Genomic DNA, 21965 nt, shown 5'->3' with positions numbered 1-21965 from the left:
CAGTCCCTAAAACAGTGTAGTGGTTGCATGAGAGATACAGCCTCGTGATATTAACGTGGGCGGTCATCACGTGCTAGACCGCGACGAGGCTGCCTGGATAAACTGTTCGCACCCGAAAGTGAGTGCTCTGTCTTTTGGAAACATCCTTCACAAGACTGCAACACAATGTCCTTTCAATCAACAGACAACAAATTTGGCTGACGAGGTATCTGCATTGCCTGATCAGGTCTCAGCCATAATTTCACAATGTAGGTGTGCTTTTCGGAGAAGAGGAGAGGTGAGTCAGTCCTGCGCACCTCCAGGACCAATGTGAACAAAGGTGAGGTCGAGTTGCTAAGCAGCTGATTCTTTGTTTGTTCGTCGTCATTCCCACATTCTCGCGATGTCGATATGTGGTTGGTGGCCAGCGTGGAATTGGGCTTGGTATTGTGGCAGACACTCCTCACAATGACCTTTCACAAAGGCGTCTTGCGTCTAAACCAACGGAGAACAGCCCATTCAATGGCCTGGGTATACTCCAGGGAGACAAGCCCTGCGCCATGTTCACTGTCTCTGGAGCCATGTTTGCTACTATTCGATGATTGAAAACAGTGAATCGAATGGTAGCCAAGACGTTCACCAGCTCCTTCGCGCAAGCACAGCGGTTGCTGTTGACGGCCCCATCTATTCCATCGACGAAATTGTCTCTGGACGGTTCACATTCCTATCGACAACGTCCAAATGGCGGGCTCAAGCCGACCTCGACCAGGGTCCTCCCTCTTCGCAATCTTCCATCCAGAGATGGATGGGTACCTGCACGTCGGCAAGATCGCGTCAGGGGACCGAAGCAGCACGACCTTGGTCCAGTCGGTTGCTGACGGCCGAGTCTGCGTGAGGAAGAACGTCCTGGCAACCCACGCGTTTGGGGCCGATGGAACATGTCAAGAGGTGGAATTCTATCGCCAGTATTCGCACCCTCAAATCCCAAGGCTCCTCCATGCCCAGGCGAACCGGATGTTCGCCGACGGCGCGCTGATCGGGGCCCAGTACAAGGGCACTTCACTGCTCTTCGAGGTCTGCAATGGACATACCATGGAAAGACTGGCCGACATGGAAAAATTCAAACCGTCGACCTTGTTCCTGTGGCGGACGTTCGATCAGCTGCTCGGGGCCTTCTCCTTCCTGCACCGCAACGACCTCGTACACACCAATGCCCACCTCGGCAACATCTTCCTGCACTTTCCGGACGAAGACGCCAGACTACCTGATGTCGTTCTGGGTGGGCTGGGAAGCGTCACGCCCTTGTCTCCTGACATTTGGAAAGACTCGGATCGGACCGAGCTCAAGGATGACTGTGACGAGCAGAGTGTTCGACCCCTGCTCGAAGACCTCGCCTGGATCCGTTCCGCTATGGCCGATTTGTTGTCTCTTTCCGATCCGACCGTTGCAGCCGAAGACGCGAACGAGGAAGAAGACGAGGAGGATGCTCTAGACGTCGTGGAGGTCTTGAGAGAGGTGCTCGAGGACACAATTCAAAAGAACATTGCTTGGGGGAAGCATGGACGAGAGATGTATCAACTGTGGTGGCGCTTTGACGAGGTGATTCAGGGAATGCTCGAGAAGGGAATGCATTGGTATCAAGAGCTACGCAAGATTCAAAAGGAGGTCACTAGAGTGAGGCTGCGGGAAGACAGGCGGTTGCCATCTGACAAGGCGCAGGATATGCGTCCGCTGATGAGAACTGTGGACAAGCCCAATCCTTGTTTCAGCGTGGATGATGCTGAACCATATCTCTTCTCGTCGAGAACGGAATTGGAAAGCTACGTCGAATCCGAGCAGATACAAGGGCCGTATCGAATCGCGAGGATAGACGCGGGCAATTCCAAGAGGATCCTCAATATCGACAAGTTCGACCACGGATATTTTCATGCTGGCACGTGGCACATGGACGTACCGGTCTTTTCTCAACATCTTCTCCCGATACTCCAGGAACGGCAAAAGTACGACTGGCGATCTTGGCCTGATGTTGTGCGTTTGGCTGATAAGCTGCTGGATGGCATTGTGGTCCCCAAGCAGTCATTTTGTCCCTTTGGTCGTCGCCTGGAGACACTGCCGGGCCCAGTTGATGAAGAAACGGTCAACAAATTCTTCACCCCTGACCCAGAGTGGCATACTCGACATACCTACAGCCGATCTGAGACGTATGAGATTCTCTATTCATCGACACTGAACTCTTTGGTCGGGAGTTTGTCGATCCATGATGACCATGATGATGATGATGATGATGATGATGATGATGATGATGATGATGATGGTGACGCCATGTCAATCAGCACTGAGAACTCTAGAGTGACTGGAACTGTGGCGGGCATGAAACGCAAGCGGACAGCGACCGACGAAGGAAACGAGTTGCCAAGTGGAAAGAGACGTGAGAAATAGACACTAGATTGGGAGATAAGGACTATGACTTGATTATCCATGGGATCTCTTTTTGAGAAACTTGGGCTAGATTCGACCCTCAAACCAGGATACAAAATAAACTTGCTGCCACGCAAAAGTGGCTATTCATCTGCCCGTGGATTGGATTCAAAAGCAACTATGAGTACTATTCAGTAGGCGGATTGGCATGATCTGCGCCAGATGGTCCGTGCGCCTCTGTTCTTGTACTTTTGCAGAAATAATAACTTTTGACAATGGAGGGATGAGTTAGTCGTAACATAGATCGATCAGCTTGACGCTGTGCACAGATTTGATTGCCGATGAAACCGCTAAGTTTTAGCTTTGATCGGAAGCCTTTTCTTTTCCGCCCGCCGTGATTGTGTCTCGCTTCTGTTTCGGACGCGGAAACCGATATAGGATTCACTGCAGATCGGGCGGGGAGGAACATGGCACACGGTCTGGGCGCGAGAGCGGCTCAATACAAGGCACGCATCGACGACCTTGCAATTCGAGGGTCTGAGTCGATGCGGATCCTCTCAAATGTGCTCGACAAAAAAGCGAACCTCCCAACAAGAGTGTCGTACTTGAGCAGGCCGAAAATGCACATACCTACGCCGATTGGGTTCGAAGCAGATTCTCACTCCACGTTGCGGACCGCCGACGAGGTCATCGCCGCGGTGAGTGCAGCCTCTGACAGAAGCGAGAAAGGCATCTGCATCGTCGAAAATATCTCACCGACCTATATCTTGGAGCTGGGAGCTGCCTGGGACGTCGATCCAGAATTTTTCGCCCGCCATGCCGCCAGTCCTCGGCCGCAAGACCTGTGGGTGCACAGAAAGTGGGAAAAGAATGGAACGCCCCCGGATGCACATCATCTCTCTGGGGTCTACGAATGCGGTGGCCCGGCTTGGACTGAGACCGCTGTGAGAAAGCTCTCGGTCAACTACTGCGACAGGGTCATCCACAAAGACTCTGGCTGGCCTGTCAATCTGAGCACGGTCATGTCTTACTGCATCGTGGCATCGCAGAGACAGCGAGGTACTTGTGAGTATTGTATCCCCCCATCCCCCCCTCCCCTCAGGGCTCGAGTACCCGTTACACTGTCCATCTACGACACCTGGTTAATGCATAGGCGAGCGCAGACCTCCTTCTTGTTGACCCTCCACTGAAAATGCCAATGTCGCCTACGTCGAGCAGCAACGTGCACACCGCGTGCGACATGACTCTACGCTTTCCGTACGCCGGGAACCGAGGAGGACTACTGATGCCACTGGATCTCCCCGGTGAGGAGGAGCACAGGAGTCTTTTCGACGCCGTCGAACACATGCTCCGCCAACATCCCTGGCAGCTGGACCTCATTCTACACAGACCCTCGGCGTTCCCCGGCGTTCCCTTTCTCTACCTCATGGCGAGCTCCCTCTCCCAAGACCTTCTGCAAAGTCTGCGGAAACGCCTTCACAAGATTAGCTTTCTCGACGTGCGCAGGCCTGACTGGAACCTCACGGACCGTCTGCACGACATCCGGCAGGAGCTCAACACGATCCAGGCCTCGCTGCAAGAAACGGAGGCGTACGAGCCGACGCTCGTCGAAGACTTCTTCACGGACCTCAAGAACGACGTCCCCAAGGACGAACACCGCAAGGTCTTCCGGCGCACGCCCGGCGAGCGCCTCCGGGACCTCCTGGGAGAGGCGAACCAAACGCACAAACTCGTCCTGGAGACCTTTGACATCCTGATCGGCACCACGGCAGTCCTGGACAGCAAGGAGAGCAGGAGACAGACGGAAGAGAGCCTGAAACAGACGCGCCAGACGATCCTGCTGACGGGCCTCGCCACCGTCTATCTGCCGCTTTCGCTGGCGACGAGCGTCTTCGGCATGAACTTGAAGGAGATGACAGGTTCTGGTCCGCACGCGTGGACGTTCGCGGTTACGGTCGCTGGTCTGGTTGCCGCGACCGTGATTATCTTTGGAAGCCTCTTTTTCAAAGGAGTCATTATACCGGTAAAGCGCTTATGGAACGGATCCGAGAGGGAAGACCGATAGATATTGTCTGAAACACCCCACGAACGCGAATCGATCACCAATACATTTCAGTCCTCAAAGGAGGTAGGTCATCGATGCGCTCAAACAAAGGAAAAGGGTGGAGGATTTTGTCTGAGATGGGACCGGTTCTACGCGAGCCCCTAAGATCCCATTAGGTAACATACTGCCTGGCCGTCGATCCATTCGTCAATATGTAGTCTTTCACCCTATGTCGCCGAGATGGTTGTAGAGGTCGTTGGCAGGTGTGTGTGGCGGCGGTATTTCCTATCTTATAAGTATCCGCAAAGGTCAAGTTCTAAAATACACAGTAACCGGACGTCACTTTTCTCTGGCTACGCCATGCTATCTATCTATACCCCCCCCCAAAAAAGCCAGACAAGACTCGACACGACAAGACAAGACAAGACAGCAGTCGTAGTTCTCTTCTTATTTCTCCTCTGTACCTTTGGTTTCCATAAGCGGAACACCCTCTTCGCCAAACATTGGTCTTGACGACTGCTGCTGATGCTGCGGATTCGTACGGTGCAAAGGCAGGGCCTGACCTTTGATTGTCTTCCCTCTCTTTTCCATGTCTTTGATAAAGGTCTGTGTGAAGTTTGGTGTTAGTTTTGCCCTTATTACACACAACCACACAACATCAGAGAATTGTCCACATCACGCGACACCGTGGTATTTTTTTTCCACACACCACACAACACCATAATATTTGCCAAGTCATATGACAAAGTCGAGAGATGAGAAGGGTAGCAAAAACACTTACGTAGAGCATAGTACCGGTCAAGATGACGGCGATACTCTTGATGCGCGACGCAGTCAGTCTCTCGGCCCCCAGGAACACCACTGCCAAAGCGGACTGCAAGACGCCTCTTGCAGCAGTGGAGATCATATGTCTGTGTGGTTTCGAGGTGATCACGTTAGCTGTGAACGGACCAAACGGGACAGAAGGGCTTGGGGAGGTGAGGTTTTCATAGTGGAACAGAACTTAGGAGGGCAGATCGGGTAAGGTGGAAGACGAGTAAAACGTACGTCGTAGGAGAAGTGACTCGAATCTGTAGGTAGGCCGCCGCGCTCAATGCGAAATTGAACAGGCCGCTCAGCAGCACCTTCTTGTCAAACGTCACCATGACGGGGTGCATCGCTCCCAGGGCGGACAAGTGGGACATTTCGCCGTTCAGATAGGCCATCACCGTGTAGGCCGGGACGCAGGCCAGCGACGTCACAAAGACAAGGTCGAGAACGCGGGTCTTGAGCGCCAGGTACTTGACCAGAACCGTCTCGAAGGCAGTGGTGAGCGACGACCAAACGCCCCATGCTATGCCGATGTTGGTGGCCTGCCCGACCGCCTCGCCGGAGACGCCGATCACGAAGCCGAATGTCGTGATGGCACATGCTGCCGACGCCCAGAAGCTGGGTCGCGAGTCCTTGAGGAGAACGAACGAGAGGAGGATGGTGAGTGGGAGGAGAAGCCCTCGCGCGATTTGGTAGAAGCTTGCATTGACATTCTGGAGAAAAGAGAAGACAGGTGGTGATGTTAGCTCTGGTCTGCTCTGCTCGTTCCCGTGGTCTCAATCAGTCAATCGAACAGGCGGCCGCCGCCGCCACTGGCGTCGGACCAGCTTCCCTTGTTTCTTCGACCTTGACCTGCTGCGAACATGGCCTGCTCAAAACCTGACAAGGTGCACTTACAAGTAGACAATACGTCTTGGAAAGTTGCGCGATGATCTTCATGGCCAGCAATGGTGCAACGCCCCGGATGTACGTCGAGTCCAGCTTGGCCGGAACGTACAGTTTCATCATGTACGCGAGGCCTAAGATGGCGATCGATATCACAGCCTGGGCGAGGAGGAGCGTTATCGGGACCGGCAGAGTATTCAGGACGGACTTGTTGACGATGGTGACCGCGATGGCGGTCGTGATGTGGAAAGTCACCGTCGCCGCGACGGACAGTCTTGACGGAGACTGGTCTGCCATGTCGATGTTGGATTATCGTCTGTGATCGAGGACCTTTTTGCTGAAGGGAGTGATAAATACTGGCGATGATTGTGGTGGTGGTGGTGGTGGTGGTGGTGGTGTTGTTGAGCCTGTGGACAAACTAACCAACTTTTTCTGTCTTTCGGGAGTGCAACTCACTCTTTGGCAGAGAGTTGAGCCTCAGACCCTGTCTCTCTTTTTTAGCCGCATGGCATTCTCAAACCCATCACGGTCCCGGATCCCTTTTTTCCTTTCAAATGAAATTAGGCAGGTTGGAATGTCGGGCGTGAAGACGGACGTCAAGATATCTGACAGCACGTCGCGCTGATAACTGACACCAGCCCCGTTTTCTCGACACCCCCCTTTTTCACCCTTGGCCACTTGGAACGCTTGGACGATGACTTGCGGCTCAAAGTACTTGTACCTGACTACGTGCTCGAACCACTTGGTTGTTCAGTATGAAAGGATTTTCGCCTCAGTTGAAGAAAATCACTTCACCGTCCTTGCCTGTTGTTTTCGGTTCCTTTTAAAGACCCTCGACCTCAGCACCCTGCATCGAGAGGCACCATGTATATCTCACGACAATGGCTATTGACCCTTCTCATCGTCTTCTCCTTTGCCGTGGTGTACTTGTCGCACAGCGGCAGCTCGGCCATACACTCTAGCATACACTCTGTCGTGTCGAGCATCAAGGGCTCCCACAATGGAAAATGCCAATCGACGCTCGAGTCCCATGTGGCTCTGCTGGTCCAGGAGTATTCACGAATGCTACCGGGAGTCACGCACGTTGCCATGATCGGCTACCCGAATCACAGGTGAGAGAAAAGCCGCTATACCCTTGACACTGTCACTCTTCTGTATCGTCCTCGTGCTGACCCGCCCAACAGCAACAAGGGCGACTCTGCAATCTGGACCGGTGAGAAAGTGCTGCTGGAGCAACTGGGCATCGAGACCGTGTACGCGTGCGTCACCAACCGCGACTACCGCGAAGCCGACATGCGGGAGGCCCTCGAATCGCACGGCGGGCCGGAGAAGGCGGCCATCCTGTTCCACGGCGGCGGCAACTTCGGCGACATCTGGCCTGCGCCCCAGATCAACCGCGAGCAGGTGGCCGAGGACTTTCCCGACTACCGGATCCGGTCGTTCCCGCAGACGTACAAGTTCTACGACGACAAGGCGCTCGCCCGGGCGCAGCAGGCCTTCAGCAAGCACCCGGACCTGCAGCTCACGGCGCGGGACACCAAGTCGTTCATGGCCATGCAGAACGACTTCGGCAGCAAGCACGAAGTCTCGCTGCTGCCGGACCTCGCGACCATGCTGATCACCAAGCCCGTGCCGGAGCGGCGGGTCAACTCGATCTACGACATGCTCTTCCTCGCGCGGACCGACCACGAGGGCGCCCAGGACCACCGCAAGGAGAAGGACGTCATCGCCGAGCTGCAGCTCGTCGAGGACGAGGACGGCTCGACGCACGAGACCAACGTGACGGTGGCCGACTGGATCAAGATGGACCCGACCGGCCTGAAGGGAGCCACCTTCGACGAGCAGGCCCAGCGCCGCGTCGACTGGACCTACAAGTACCTCTCGGAGAACGGGCTGATCATCAGCGACAGACTGCACGTGCACATCTTGAGCACCGTGTGGGGTCTCGACCACGTCGCCGTCGAGGAGGGCACCTACGCGAAGCTGAGGACCTACCACGACACCTGGCTCCTGGGGTGCGGCGACAGAGTCGCCATGACTCAGAGCGTGAGAGAGGCTGTCGACGCCGCAAAGGCCTGGTACAAGAGAGGGAGAAAGTTCTGATTTTTTTTTCCTCCTTTTTTTTTATAAATAACCCTGGCTGGGGTTTTATTCCCTCCCACCTCTGGTCCCGCCTAGGTACCTTAACCTAGTAGCTAAACACGGTCCCTATTTGGTCCGGTCTTTGCTGTTGTCGTCGTCGTCGTCAAATCGTATGAAATGTTAGGTACCTATGCTAGAAATGATTATGTGCACATAGACAGATGGACAAACTATACATGACGGCACCAGGTACTCGTACTTACAGGTCACTCTCCCCCCCCTCCCCGCCTCCTTGGGGTGTTTGTGCGGTACAACAAGTAGGTCAGGGAGGTAGTCGTCGGTACGATTTGGTAACTAAGGTATGGACTGGAGTGAGTACCCACGCGCGCCGCGCGCGCGCGCAAAAACGGACGCGTTCGAAGGCGTGTCATTCATATGACAGACAATGGAGTACCGCCACCAACCTTTTCAAGACATACATCAAGGACTTGGCAAAGAACGTCTGTTGGATCCATTGCGTCTTGGTACCGTAGGTAACAGGAGGACTGACAATCAATCACAAAAAGGAGACACACACCGTAGCCCGAGCCCGAGTGTCCTAGGGAGTAAGTAATAGGACCGGCCTTTCAGAAGTAAAATCCTAAGATCCTGAAACTGGGACAGAGAGGTACATGCGTCTCGCAAGTATCGAATCAGGGGAGGGGTACAGTGATTGGATGCCGTGTCAGTACTTACTTTGAGCAGTGGTGTTGTAAACTGGTAATTTGCACAATCCAGGAGACGAACGGGCCGTGGCGTCGCCCGTCAAAGAAAGAAAAGAGGAAAAGGTCCAACTAGCGGCTCGAAACACTAGTTATAGTAAATGGAGCGATCAACTCATCAAGATAGGACTGGTGGGCTGGTACCAGAATCCAGAATCATGTCACTCCTGATTCGGGTTCGAGTCGGACTGGACAAAGCACAGTACGTGACTGCCTACTAACAAGTACTCCATCGACCATCCAAAGGTGGACGGACGTCCCACGACCAAACGCCAGCGCCCCCATCCCTACCTGGTCATCCACATTAATCAATAACAACACGTCCAAGATCAGTCCTCCATCTTCACGTCCTGCTGGGGTAACGAGCCCAAGTTCTTCAACAGGTATGACCTCTTGAAGTATGTGTTGGGGTGAACGATCGTCTCCAGCTCGGCCGGGCCCCAGATCCCTTCATCCTTGACTTTCTTGATCTCGGCCTTGTGGGCCCAGTCAAACACCCGGTTGCACGCAATGTGGTACCTCTTCTTCTCGACATCTTCCTTGACACCTCGCAACACGTCTCGGTCCGACACACCGGTCGCTTGGAGCATGCTCGTGAGGTTGTCGACGCTGAAGTGTCGGTAGGGGCAGCCATGTGCCTCGCCGGTACCGGGTGGGTGTTCCGTCAGGATCTTCTGGCACGAGTAAGGCGCGTAACCTTTGCCACGTCGATTGACGTCGCCACCGACGTCGCCGTACACGTGACGGATGTTGTACCGATACTCCTTGTTGAATTGATCGTCGGTAATCAGCTTGAAGCTCTGGCGCCAGAACAACAGACAGTCTTCCAGCGTGAGGCCAATTCCTTTCAAGAATAGAGAGTATTGCAGCCGTCCGAAATGCTTGAGATGGCTGTTCTTGCGCAGAGTCAGATGGAGGTGTTTCATGCACAGAGGGAAATGCTGAGACAATCCGTCAACGTTCGCTGCTGTGATAGGAGCGCCAGCAAGTGACGAATCCGACTCCGAATATCCAGCGTCAGGAGTGGCAAAGTTCTTTGAGAGGTGGTTCAGTATGGGCGTGAGGCGGTCATCTTCGTCCAGGCGAGGCAAAGCACGCGAGGTCAATTCGAGTCCTTTTTCCAGTCGATTGGAAAATTCGGTCAGAACCATGCTGGTCTGTTCTCGCATCGGAACGTACGCCTTGCCTTTTCTCACAAGGACGGTCCGATGCTCAACCAGCTCTGGTACCCGTGTCCAGTCGACTTTGAACCAGTTTTCATCCTCGAGTCTGCGGAGACCCGGTGTCGCCGACAGGAGCTGTTCACCGAGCTGTTGCTTTTCCTCTTGTTGGACCAATTCCCAGTTCAGATTCAGACTCTCCACAAAAGCCCTCCGCTCTCTGCTATCGTCGGCCTGAAATCGTAGCTTGAAGAGCATCGTCTCTACCCTGGCGAAACGTCTGCGTAGATCTTCCGTGCCCGAAAAGGCTAACCGTAGAATAAAGTGGGAGTAATGGTCTTTGCGTCGCTCATTTCGTAGGCGTTGGTCGACAACACCGCCGGGTGCGGACGAGTTGGACGAGAGAGGGAGGTATTTTTTGAGCAACGGCTCGAGATGCGCGGCCGTCTCTTGAGGAGACTTGTTTCGGAATGAACATGCCTCAATCTCTGCCAGGACTATGAACTGTCAGCAGGCTGCAGCTGGTAAGATATGAGAGCCCATACCTCTCAGTCGATCGATAGCCCATGTCTCAAACTCCTCCAGACTGATCTCTTGAGTCGGCGGCACATCGTAGAAGGAGAGCCGAAATGGATAATCTTGGTCTCTGTAGGTGGCTGTTGCAAACTGAGTCTTCTTGTAGTCGACCTTCTTACGCTTTGGATCGAATCTCGTCTCTGTACGCATCATGTTGGTGGTTATTGTCGAGGTTGCGTGAATGGCAAGAGAGTCGTAATGCTTGCAGCGCTTCCGCCAGCACACACAAGGTAATTGAGTGGTGCCGCGGTCGACGCGTCTTCAACTTTCACGCGTCAAGGCTTCGGCCGACCCCAAATTCCTATGCCAGCACATATACCAATGGGGTTCTCCAATTTTACGGAAGGGATAAACATTTATGCGGGCCCCGGCCTTCTGAGTGGACTCGTACTTATGATTCTTGCCCTTTAGAGCGACACAGGAGACATTCTGTGATTGATCTAGCTTCGACATGCCTCAGAAGATATTGAATATCAGGAGTCTTCAGACGGTATGGAACTCATAGGACACCTTGGTCGGATCTTTTTCATCACTCCCAAAACTCCCAGACCCGCCGGATTGGAACAATTCTCCTAAAGTACCGGTCCCAGCAGAGGGGACAATCTCAAAACGGCCTTCGACACGGTAAGTACTAGCATCAAAGGTTCCTCGTCCCTGTGTAATCAAGCTACCTGAGAGGCCACCAAAGTCCTCTGCCTCGAGGTAGTCGGAAAAGGTGAATTGAGCATTGCCTGCCTTTTCGCCTTCGGCCTTTGGAGGTAGGTAGACCATCGAGTAGTAGGTTGTCAGGGTCGCCTTGAAGTCGGGGAGTCCCATTTTGACCGTAGCAGGCGTTAAGCGTGGTAGATTGGTCAGGGAGCGGTCTTCCTCCCAGGACATACAGGATGCGGTGGCCTTGAAGGTCTTGTGTGTTGCCATGACTGTGAAAAGAGACGGGCGTCGATACGATAGTATTCTCCTAATGATGAATCGTGTATTAAGGGGGATCTGAGTGTTCTCTGGAGGATGGATCTTCTACCTCCATCACTCAGAGCAGTCCTGAATATATACGGTAGGGAGGGTATCGACGTCGGCAGACAATTTCTGAGTAGCTGCGTGTCGGTTGGAACCTTATTGCACGTAGCCCAGGCAGCAACTGGTGGGCCAAAGGCATAGAGGGACCCAATTGGTGGCTTTGAAGTTCTCGTCGCTTTCAACGCGAACATAGCATGGCCCCAGAAGGAAATATCCTCGTCAGTAGAAATCATGTCTCAGCCATGTTGAAGAATGCGGTTTGGTGACTGTGAGTTTGACGTGTATTTGACTACTGCGAACAGACAGCCATAGGTAGAGTGCTCAGCAATGCTGAAGCCCGAGTCCTCAGGGAAAGCTCGTGTGAAAGCAGCGTTCGCTCACCCACAAGGAACAAACCTCAGGTGGTGGTTAAGATGGTCGTTCTCGAGCAATAGGAATAAGTAGGGATACATCGAATGCGAACAGCAATGACTCTATGCCTGAGTTGACTTGATACCCTGTACAGGTGCTGGGAGATAGACTTAAGCCACCTACAGTATCTCGGCTAAAGGGACATCGGACACCGAGTTAACCGAAAATTGCTGCGGGCCTTATCGCCCCGAATCCCCCCAACATCTGGCTTGAAGCTCGGGTTTATTGTTGTACTTTGGCTCCCTCACGCCTCGTGCTCTGCTCTATAACCGAGCATCCCTTGTATCTCTTCTCCTATCGTCCCTCAGCGACTTTCGCGACTCGCTGCTCCCAACGTAGAGTTGCGCGCGGCCTGTCCACTCCACACTATCGACTGCGCCGGACCATCAACATGGTTGATTCCTAGCCGGGCGCCTGGGTACCAGGCTCAGCACGACCCTCTTTCTTCCCGCCATCGCCGTCTTCGAATAGACTACGATGCCCTTCCGCACAGCGTCTCGCAAGCTGGAAAGGGCTGCCCGAATCATCCTCGTTGGAGCTCCGGGGGTGGGAAAAGGAACACAATCTGAAAGATTAATAGCGAGGTTTCCCCAACTCTGCTCCATTGCAACGGGAGACCTCTTGCGCGACAACGTCAGGAACAAGAGCAGCCTAGGTAGGGAGTTCCAGGGTCATCATTCCCAAGCGCATAAGCTGACGCATTACAGGGCTTCAAGCAGAAGGGTACATGAAGGATGGGGGCCTTGTCCCCGATCCTCTGATCCTAAACCTCATCCTTAACGAGCTCACTTCGAGGAAATGGCTGGAAACGTCTGACACAAACGACAATATCATTGCCGCTCTCGGGCGAGGAAATGGGTCAGCATCGTCGGTTGTCAAAGCCTCGAATGCGCCGGAAACCTCGTTCATCCTAGACGGCTTTCCACGCACCGCGAGTCAAGCGCAGGCTCTGTCCTACCTCTTGCCTATAAATCTGGTCTTCCAACTCGTCACTCCGGTCGATATCATACTGTCTCGACTGGCGAATAGGTGGACACATCTCGCGTCGGGGCGAGTGTACAATGTGGGTTTCAACGACCCCAAGGTGCCGGGGATTGACGATGTCACTGGCGAACCTCTGATACAGCGGGAGGATGACAGTGAAGCCACGTGGAAAAAGCGACTGGCCATGTTCGACCGAACCAGCCAGAGTCTCCTCGACTTTTACCGACAGCAAGATCCAAATCTGGTCGTCACGGTGAGAGGGAACAGCAGCGATGAGATTTCTCCTCAGATTTTTGCAGAGGTAGAGAATAGATTTTGTACATAAATTTACGAAATGTCTTTGGAGGACTAGTTATATTGTACCCTCGACTGTGATTTTCCAGATCCCATTGAGATCAAGATGATCCCTAAGCCCCGGACGCCCAGCCAGAGGGTCGACTAATCTGCGCTCGACACAAAAACACCCTCAGCAAGGAAAGATCCGAGACTGGCGATATAAAGTAATGCACTTTATCCTGTCGGCGGGATAGATGAGAAGAGAGAAAAAGAAAAGGATTGACGGAGGCAGAAAATAATTATTCACGAGAAGCACGAGGGGCTGATCTCAGACTAACCCGAATCGGTCGACATGTACAGTGCAGTTCTGACTCTAATACCTCTCCGTACAAGCACATAAATAAACGGGATCTCTCAGTGGCAGTGGACCTCTACGGAGACCTGTACGCGTCCTCGTAACGGGTTCTCTCAGCAGGTCTGGGCTTGGCGGGCGCAAGGCTGGGGCGGCAAGGCAGCGATCAGCAGCTGTGGTAGCTGGTCGGCGGATGTTGAGTTCGTGGGAGCTTTACCAGCCTGTAGCCGCACTAGCCGGAAGGTTGAAGAAGCCCCAACGTCAATATGGACTCAACGACGAAGCTGAGTTTCCTGGATAGCCTCAATTTCGCTATACAAGGCATCATGCTCGCTCCGTGTGGGGTCGGCGTGCTTTAATATGCTGAGAAGCTTCTCACGAGTCGGCCTACGAGCATCACCTCTACACCGGGTCCTATCGTTTAGATTGCGGCCTCGTCTGTACTTCAGCCTTCTCCTTTCTCTTCCACTTGATGTTTGGTCGCCGTGACGACTGTTGCACGGTTGTCATGTTGTGAGACATAACACGGCGGCTTGCCACGGTCATGGCGTGCAAGTAGGCTTTCTGTCAGGCAATGCTCCCTCTGTGATAAACTGAAACCGGTACAAAACCAATGCCAGCAACAGTCTAGGGGTAGGGGATGTTTCCTCCGCCCACAGTCTCACTAGTTTCATTTCTTCAACTCGCGCCATCAGTCTTCCCGACCATCTTGAATTCATCTGAATCGTCCTGGAGGCAACCCGCGGTCCTTGTTTCGCATCTTGATGGTATAGGCCTCAAGATGTGATTGGGACAAGATGAGTTCCCACTCAATCTGCCTGAGACGAATGTATCACCGATCTGCCCAGCTTGACCGGGCTGTTGCAGTGCCCACCCGCCATTCGGCTGCGACGTTCCGGTCAAGGGACTTCCAGATGAACCGCTTGACAAGCCGGTCCAGCTTCACGGGTCCCACCGGAAAACATCGACACGAATATTCCAAAGCACACGACAGCGTGACAGGGTCGCACGGCCGGAAAATCGAGGAGGGACAGACGTTAGGGCCGCTGTCACGCAGAGATGGACGGGTAGGACGACCTTCGCGTGTCAAGACACGGATTGCTCTTTGAGTCTGGTGTGATCCCATACACCGGGATGGGCGGAGGGGACATGGTGGTGACTGCCCACAAAACCTGATACCCCGGACAGCGCTATGCTATTTTAAATGGAGCCATCGTGGATCAAGACACACACCACTATTTTTGTGAGAGAACCCTGTAGGAAGGAGAAGGAAGCGCTGGCAGGATGCCCGTCGTGGGATCTGCTCAGTGCTGTGGGAGCATCAACTGCGAGGACGCACGCGGTCATGCTCACTCTGAAGTGCCCGCGTCCTGTGGCTCAGATCTCCCGGGCTGCGTTCTTTCTTTGTCACGGTCCGTAATTGAAACGAGATGCGCTGGATGGATCGATAGAAGTGTGTGTCGCCCAGTTTTTGTGATTGCTGACTGGAAACCTCCGGCCACTGGGCGCACCACGACGATCCGCCTGATGCTGGGCCGGGACCAGTGCCATCCTTCAGAGACGGCTTCATCGTCATCACTAGGCCGGAATCAGGATGAGACGTGGCACCAGGGCGTCCTGGGGGAGCATCGAGGCAGCCTGGCCGCTGGGGGCGCGACCGTAGTCCAACAGCCAGGAGGCCAGGGAGGCCGGGAGCCCTGGTAGAGCCCACTATAGCAGCCAATCACGTCGCCGTGGCCCATCGCCCGACGTGACACCTCCAGCTGCGCACAGAGTGACACCACCAGACCCAAGCACCCTGTGCATTAGCCCCTACGGCGTCTCCATGTCGTCGTCCCGTCACTGGCGTTTAAAGAAAATCACGGTCCGTATGAATCGATGCGCAGCCATGAGGCGGAAACTACTGTCCACTGACTTTGATCAGACCTTTTTGAACACACCGACCCTGGCCCTTCAATCCAGGCCGTAACCTGCCACCTCTTCGACCTCTCTTCTGTGTAGAGCACCCCGTCCAGACACTCATCAGCGCAGTCGCTATCAGCGTTGCCTACTGTATCGTTATCGATCGCGGGAACTATTGCAGAGCACTGACTTCATCCCTTCTCCCTTGATCGAGCCCGCACCCTGGTCGGACTGCCAGCGCCTCGTATTTCCTGCAGTCGATCCAAAATCATCCCCTTGCATCGACACGAAGGCCTGGAACACTCCCGTCGACCTCTCACCGCTGTACCGTGCGTTCTGCCAGAGCACGTACTTATCTTCTGCAATCCGTGGGTTGGACGACTGGTCTCTCGGCTTCACCCATGGTTGAGTGGACTTCACTGCATGGGAGCGCTTCTGGAGGGATACCACAATGAGCCTCGATTCTGAAAACGCGAGCAGGCCCAGTTGCCTTCTTCTGTTTTCACCACAGTCCTCGGCGCGACCTTGTCCCAGCACGTTCGAGGCGGGTTAGCTCTTATCATCTCCAGCGTTAAAATACCATCCTTGACTGCGAGGCGGCCACATTGAAGCATGCTTTCCATACCTTGCCGGCCCTCACATACGATGGATAACATCCGAGACCCTAATATCTACATCCGCCGCCCTTCCGGAACCTCTCGTCAGTACGCAGTCCCTGCCGAATCGAACGCGTACCGACATGCTCGAAATAATTCGACAAACCTCAGCTACGCCGAACATGAGATTGTACGGCAGCGCAAGACACCATACGGAAAGCTGTCGGAACAAGACACGGCGGCATTGGACAAGACCATTCAAGTTCCGCCCATCAAACACCTACTCCTCTCTTCTTCACCAGAGTTCCAGACAAATACTCCCTCGTACTCGTCTCGATGGGCAACATCGAATCACGTTTCCCGGTCAAATGCTGCGGCAGGAATAGATCTTGGAAGAGATGGGAGGCAGGAAAGACAGCATAAGAGCCATGGGAACTCTCAGTCGTACTCATATCGGCCCGCATTGGAGTTCTCTGTCGGCCTCGACTCGATGCTCAATCAAACCCTTCCACTGTACCCTACGCAGAGATACTACCTGCAGCCGGGATCTAACATCCCAACCGTGCTCCCGGCCACGCTTCAATCTCAGTTTGGTCCTACTGCCTCGGCGGGTCAAGAGTATTACGGTCCTTACTGGCCCGATGGCACTTACAATCCATATCGTCCCGCTGCTATTCGAGATTCTCGGTTCTTCCCGCCGGCTCCTACGGAGAGATTTCCCCTTGAGCACTTTCAGCACCCTCGTACTTTTCAGCAGACAACACATGTCCCTCTCGCTCGGAACAGTGGGTACATGCAGACCGTCCAAGCTCCGCTTCTGGGGATGCCACTCACGACAGTCGAGTCACCAGCAGCAAAGTGGAATGCCGTGCAAAATGCCTATCAAAACGCTCAGTATCCGTTCCCACAACAGTATTCACCTCCTGAGCACTTGATGACCGATCCGATAACTGCTTCGAGGCCCCTACTATCCTCAATTGTACCGGGTCCCAGCTCCGAACGCATCGCTTTTAGAGACAGGACGTTTGCCTGGGCTAACAAGGTCTATACTGACCTTCTCGAGACCATTCGGTGGACGGTAAAGGACCAGCGCGCCTCGGGAGGCAGTACCTCCGATTCCAGACCAGTACAGAAACCTGCCATCTTCCCTAAACCGCCTAGACGATCCGGATCACATTTTCACGAGACATCACTGGACAGAATATCAACAAATCCAAGCACTCCCAAATTCTACCCACATTACAACAACGAACATTCCATGCCTGAAATTCCCAGTCGCCCACAGACAGCTATCTACCGGCCCCAGCAAGCGCAAGCTGGTGCGGCGAACCAACACCTTTCAGCGTCGACAAATGGTTCAAACACTCACTATCAGCCAAGAGACCGAATACCTGAGGTCCGGCAACCGGGCCAGTCCTTGGCCGATGGCTTCACGAGGCCTCCTTCATTTGAGTCCGCAAATTCGGCCCTGAGGACGATGGAGCTTCTTTGTCATGAAGCTGACACACCTTGGGTGGATGGAATGCTTCTAGCCGGCTGCCTTGCTTACGGGCTCGGGAACTATGGCAAAGCAGAAGAGTGGTACCAGGCCGTACTCAAACAGGAACCTGGTCACATTGAGGCAATGTCGAATCTCGCTGCTACGTGTCATGCTCTGCACCGGAGAGAAGACGCTCTCAAGTATTGGTCCGATGCCGTGAGCTTGAGACCTAGCTACTTTGAAGCCGTGGAACACCTCATAGGTTTGCTTTGTGCAAGCCATCGAGCCCGGGAAGCAGTCAGTGTTATCGAATATGTTGAAAGCACCTTGCGTCTCCCCCCAGATGATTCTCATACTTGGAGCGAGCTCAGCGATGCCGAAAGCGATTCAAAAAGCCACACGTCTAGCATAGCTACCGTTGCGTCCTACGATCATGCGCACCACGATTTCGATTTTGATCTCTCGCAAGCTTTTGGGTCTGGGTCCGAGACTTTAATGCCTGGATTTGGTTCGAGCGGTTTCGCTATCCCTGGAGTAGACAACGGCCGAATTTTGGCGCTCATTCATGCCAAAGGTAACATGCTATATGCTCTCGGTAACAATCACGGCGCTGCTGCGGCCTTTGAAGACGCAGTTCTCATCTCCACCGGACACCGGAAGCAGGGCATCAAGGGCCTCATCAACAACATCTTGAGAGCTTGCCTACGCAACATCAGAGACCCCGAGTATGTTCGATCAAAGCTGGAAGGTAAAGAGCCAATCCTGTTGGCTCCTGAACACGCCGAGGCCACTGCCAGGAATATGTTCCCTCCAGATGGTGATCTTCCTGGACTGGAGCACATTACACCCGCTTTCGCGGTCCAAGCGGCCGTGTCTACGACAAGTAACTCGCTGTTGTCACTCGCAAAGATCTACCAAGACGGAATGTCCAACGCAACGGACATCGGGACTTTGAAGTCACCAAGTACCAGGGAGATTCTTGCTCTGTACTACCTCTCCTTATCGCTACAGCGCAGCCCTTCGACGGCCAATAATGTCGGCATCCTGCTCGCAGGAGTGCAACAGAGTGTTCATCCCGCTCATCTGGCTGAGTCGCACTTCTCCCAGATCTCGAGCATCCCGGGAGTGAGTGCTGGAAGTGGTATTTCTTTGGCCTTGATGTACTATAACTATGGTCTCAACATCGATCAGAAGCACGCTCACCTGTTCACCAATCTGGGCAGTCTCCTCAAAGACATCGGTCAGCTCGGCGCTGCAATCAAGATGTATGAACGAGCAGTCAGTTGTGACGGTAGCTTTGACATCGCATTGGCAAACCTCGCCAACGCCGTGAAAGACCAAGGTCGGGTGGCTGATGCCATTGTGTACTACAAGCGCGCAGTGGGTGCCAACCCAGACTTTGCTGAAGCTGTTTGTGGGCTTGCCACAGCTTTGAATTCAGTTTGCAGCTGGCAGGGGCGCGGGGGCATTTGTGCTCGTGATAAGCTGCGCGACCGCCTCCACGTTGATGATAATGGCATGAAGCATGCACCCTACCGGCCGTACGGCTGGATCAATCGCGTGGTCGAAATTGTCGAGAAACAGCTGAAGGACGGAGAACACTGGGGATGTGGCACGCTCACCTCGAGCGTCATTGACTCGCTCTCAGCACAACTTTCCCTCCACAAGCTTAGCTCGCATGACAATGTACGAGAGCAGACCATCAATACCCTGCGACAGGCCCTACGCAGCTGGTCAGGGCAGAAATGGGAAGGGTCGAGGATAGTGCGCTTGGTCGAGCGGGCGATACGCTACATTGGCTGGCAGTGGTACCAAGATCGATATGTCAAGCGTAAAGAATACTCGGCACGAAAATACTCGCGGCCTCTTCTCCCAAGCACACTGTCGCCACCCTCGGCGCCGACCGTCCTTCCTTTTCACACCTTTACCGCCCCTCTGTCTGCGAAACAAATCAGACAGATATCACAGCGGAACGCACTTCGAATATCAATGTGCACACTTCGCTCTGCATGGCTTCCGGCGACCGTGTTTCCTCCTCCGGCACCGCCAGACCCCTGCCTCAACGTCGGTTATGTGAGCTCGGATTTCAACAATCATCCGCTGGCTCATTTAATGCAATCGGTGTTTGGGCTCCACAATCCCTCAAAAGTCCGAGCCTTCTGCTATGCAACAACGGCTTCGGATGGCTCGGTACATCGACAGCAAATTGAGCGTGAGGCCCCTGTATTCCGTGATGCTTCGTCGTGGAGTGTTGAGCGGCTCGTGCATCAGATTGTCAAAGACAACGTACACATTTTGGTGAATCTGAATGGCTACACCCGAGGTGCGCGCAATGAAGTCTTTGCAGCCCGACCTGCGCCTATCCACATGTCCTTCATGGGTTTCGCGGGAACCCTGGGCGCTGAATGGTGCGACTATGTCTTTGCCGATTCCATCTCCGTGCCACCCGATACCCTGTCTCCATGGAGACGAAATGTGGACATTGAAGACCGTCTCCGACCTGATGCCTTGGTCGAAGATATGGAGGACTGGGTGTACTCAGAGAACGTCATTTTCGCGCGGGACACGTTTTTCTGCGTCGACCACAAGCAGAGTGCCCCAGATGTGAGCAAAGGACCTCCAAATTTCAAGGATTCGCTGAAACGCGAGACTGCTTGGGAGGAAGAGCAAGAAACTCGCTGGAAATTGAGGAAAGAGCTCTTCCCCACCCTTTCTAACACGGCGGTGATTCTCGGCAACTTCAATCAGTTGTACAAAATCGATCCCGCCACGTTTGAATCGTGGCTGCAAATCCTGAAAATGGTACCCAATGCCATCCTCTGGTTATTGCGTTTCCCAGACCTCGGAGAGCAGAACCTCCTGAAGTATGCGCGGGAATGGGCAGATGCGGACGTCGCTTCCAGGGTCATCTTCACCGACGTTGCCGCAAAAGGCGCACACATCACACGCGCGTCAGTGGTGGACTTGTTCCTCGACACGCCGGAATGCAACGCACACACTACGGCTGCTGACGTGGTATGGTCTGGCACTCCGATTGTGACCTGGGGCAAATGGAAATATAAGATGTGCAGTCGCATGGCTGGGAGTATTGTTGCGAGCGCTCTACCAGCCGGTCGTGCGGGTGAAGATGCGCGGCGCGAGCTGCTCGTCCAAAGTGAAAAGGACTATGTCGATACTGCCATCGAACTCGCTCGAGGGCTCAAGTACCCATCGCATGAATCGGGTGGACAGAAGATAGGTCGCGGGAAAGGCCGTCTGATGGATTATCGACGGATGTTGTGGGAGGGACGGTGGTCCAGTCGGCTCTTTGACACGCAACGCTGGGTCAGAGACCTCGAAGTGGCATACTGGTCCGCGTGGGAGAAGTGGGAGAAAGGTGAAGGAGGAGACATCTGGTTGTGAGTGAGTCAACCTGGAGAGCATGTCAGTCAGCACATCCTGCTCCGACATTGCACAGACATACTGCTACCACGGGCATTTACGTGGACAATATTCACGGAGTTCTGTTGGACGACGACCTTGATGAAATCACGACCGAAACGAAATTTACAGTTGATTGATACCAACCTACAGGTTTATCCGACGAAATGGGAACTCCCTCCTTGACAGGAAAGGGCACTTGGGACAGGCAAAGAAAAGTTGAATTTTTATTACTACGAGCTACTTTGTTGGCAATGTTTTATCACCGGCGAAGGGTCTAGTGGGACAGGATCATTAGCAAGCGAGCTGTCGGACAGGGCGAGGCACGGAGATTATCATCTCGTGAGCTGGTGGGGGTTTTCTGAAGGAAATCAACCTTGATTGATTCATTATATTGCTTCGAGGGGAGTAAATCACCGTTTACTTCTCTGGCATTTGCGGCGGAAATGAGCACGACAGGCATTGGGACTGGGGTCGGTCGCACCTTGCAAGCATGTGGATGGGCACCGGGGTTTTTTCTTCCCCTTGATGATGTACGCGGTATATCGCTTTTTATTCCACTTAGACATTTTGCTGTGTACTACCTGCCTACCTACCTGGGGCGGGTACGTTATTTTTTTTCTCTTTCTCGAATCGAGATGGGGTAATTCGAGTTACCCTTTTGGCTCTCATTCAGTCGTTCGTTCATCAGGTCATTCAGTCGTTATTCTATCGCGTGCGTCCCAGTCTGCTGTATCCGTACGGAGTACCCACGGTAAATAGAAGTACAGTTACAAAGTTCGAATACGAATACGAGTTGGGAGAATCCATCACGC

At 53.7% G+C, this 21965-nt stretch overlaps 8 protein-coding genes across 8 annotated transcripts; 5 read left to right on the top strand and 3 right to left on the bottom strand.

Annotated features, from left to right (window-relative positions):
- Positions 1-720: 720 nt before the first annotated feature.
- Positions 721-2418, top strand: PV08_04248 (uncharacterized protein; the record flags this gene model as incomplete). Its single annotated transcript, XM_016378596.1, has 1 exon — positions 721-2418. The coding sequence occupies one exon, from the start codon at positions 721-723 to the stop codon at positions 2416-2418; it is 1698 nt and encodes a 565-aa protein (XP_016237273.1).
- A 446-nt stretch (positions 2419-2864) lies between these two features.
- Positions 2865-4462, top strand: PV08_04247 (uncharacterized protein; the record flags this gene model as incomplete). Its single annotated transcript, XM_016378595.1, has 2 exons — positions 2865-3462; positions 3561-4462. 2 exons carry the CDS (start codon positions 2865-2867, stop codon positions 4460-4462), a joined length of 1500 nt encoding a protein of 499 aa, XP_016237272.1.
- A 426-nt stretch (positions 4463-4888) lies between these two features.
- Positions 4889-6433, bottom strand: PV08_04246 (uncharacterized protein; the record flags this gene model as incomplete). The annotated part of the gene is made up of 4 exons (XM_016378594.1): positions 4889-5047; positions 5223-5352; positions 5489-5964; positions 6149-6433. 4 exons carry the CDS (start codon positions 6431-6433, stop codon positions 4889-4891), a joined length of 1050 nt encoding a protein of 349 aa, XP_016237271.1.
- Positions 6434-7000: 567 nt separating this feature from the next.
- On the top strand, positions 7001-8239 carry PV08_04245 (uncharacterized protein; the record flags this gene model as incomplete). The annotated part of the gene is made up of 2 exons (XM_016378593.1): positions 7001-7248; positions 7321-8239. The coding sequence occupies 2 exons, from the start codon at positions 7001-7003 to the stop codon at positions 8237-8239; spliced, it is 1167 nt and encodes a 388-aa protein (XP_016237270.1).
- Positions 8240-9308: 1069 nt separating this feature from the next.
- On the bottom strand, positions 9309-10868 carry PV08_04244 (uncharacterized protein; the record flags this gene model as incomplete). Its single annotated transcript, XM_016378592.1, has 2 exons — positions 9309-10636; positions 10685-10868. The coding sequence occupies 2 exons, from the start codon at positions 10866-10868 to the stop codon at positions 9309-9311; spliced, it is 1512 nt and encodes a 503-aa protein (XP_016237269.1).
- A 330-nt stretch (positions 10869-11198) lies between these two features.
- On the bottom strand, positions 11199-11633 carry PV08_04243 (uncharacterized protein; the record flags this gene model as incomplete). Its single annotated transcript, XM_016378591.1, has 1 exon — positions 11199-11633. One exon carries the CDS (start codon positions 11631-11633, stop codon positions 11199-11201), a length of 435 nt encoding a protein of 144 aa, XP_016237268.1.
- Positions 11634-12617: 984 nt separating this feature from the next.
- On the top strand, positions 12618-13449 carry PV08_04242 (uncharacterized protein; the record flags this gene model as incomplete). The annotated part of the gene is made up of 2 exons (XM_016378590.1): positions 12618-12795; positions 12848-13449. 2 exons carry the CDS (start codon positions 12618-12620, stop codon positions 13447-13449), a joined length of 780 nt encoding a protein of 259 aa, XP_016237267.1.
- Positions 13450-16299: 2850 nt separating this feature from the next.
- PV08_04241 (uncharacterized protein) lies at positions 16300-21132 on the top strand (the record flags this gene model as incomplete). Its single annotated transcript, XM_016378589.1, has 1 exon — positions 16300-21132. One exon carries the CDS (start codon positions 16300-16302, stop codon positions 21130-21132), a length of 4833 nt encoding a protein of 1610 aa, XP_016237266.1.
- Between the last annotated feature and the right edge of the window lie 833 nt (positions 21133-21965).

This window comes from Exophiala spinifera, assembly GCF_000836115.1.
Source record: "Exophiala spinifera strain CBS 89968 unplaced genomic scaffold supercont1.3, whole genome shotgun sequence".
Lineage (NCBI taxonomy): Eukaryota > Fungi > Ascomycota > Eurotiomycetes > Chaetothyriales > Herpotrichiellaceae > Exophiala > Exophiala spinifera.
This window is presented reverse-complemented; position numbering and strand designations above follow the sequence as displayed.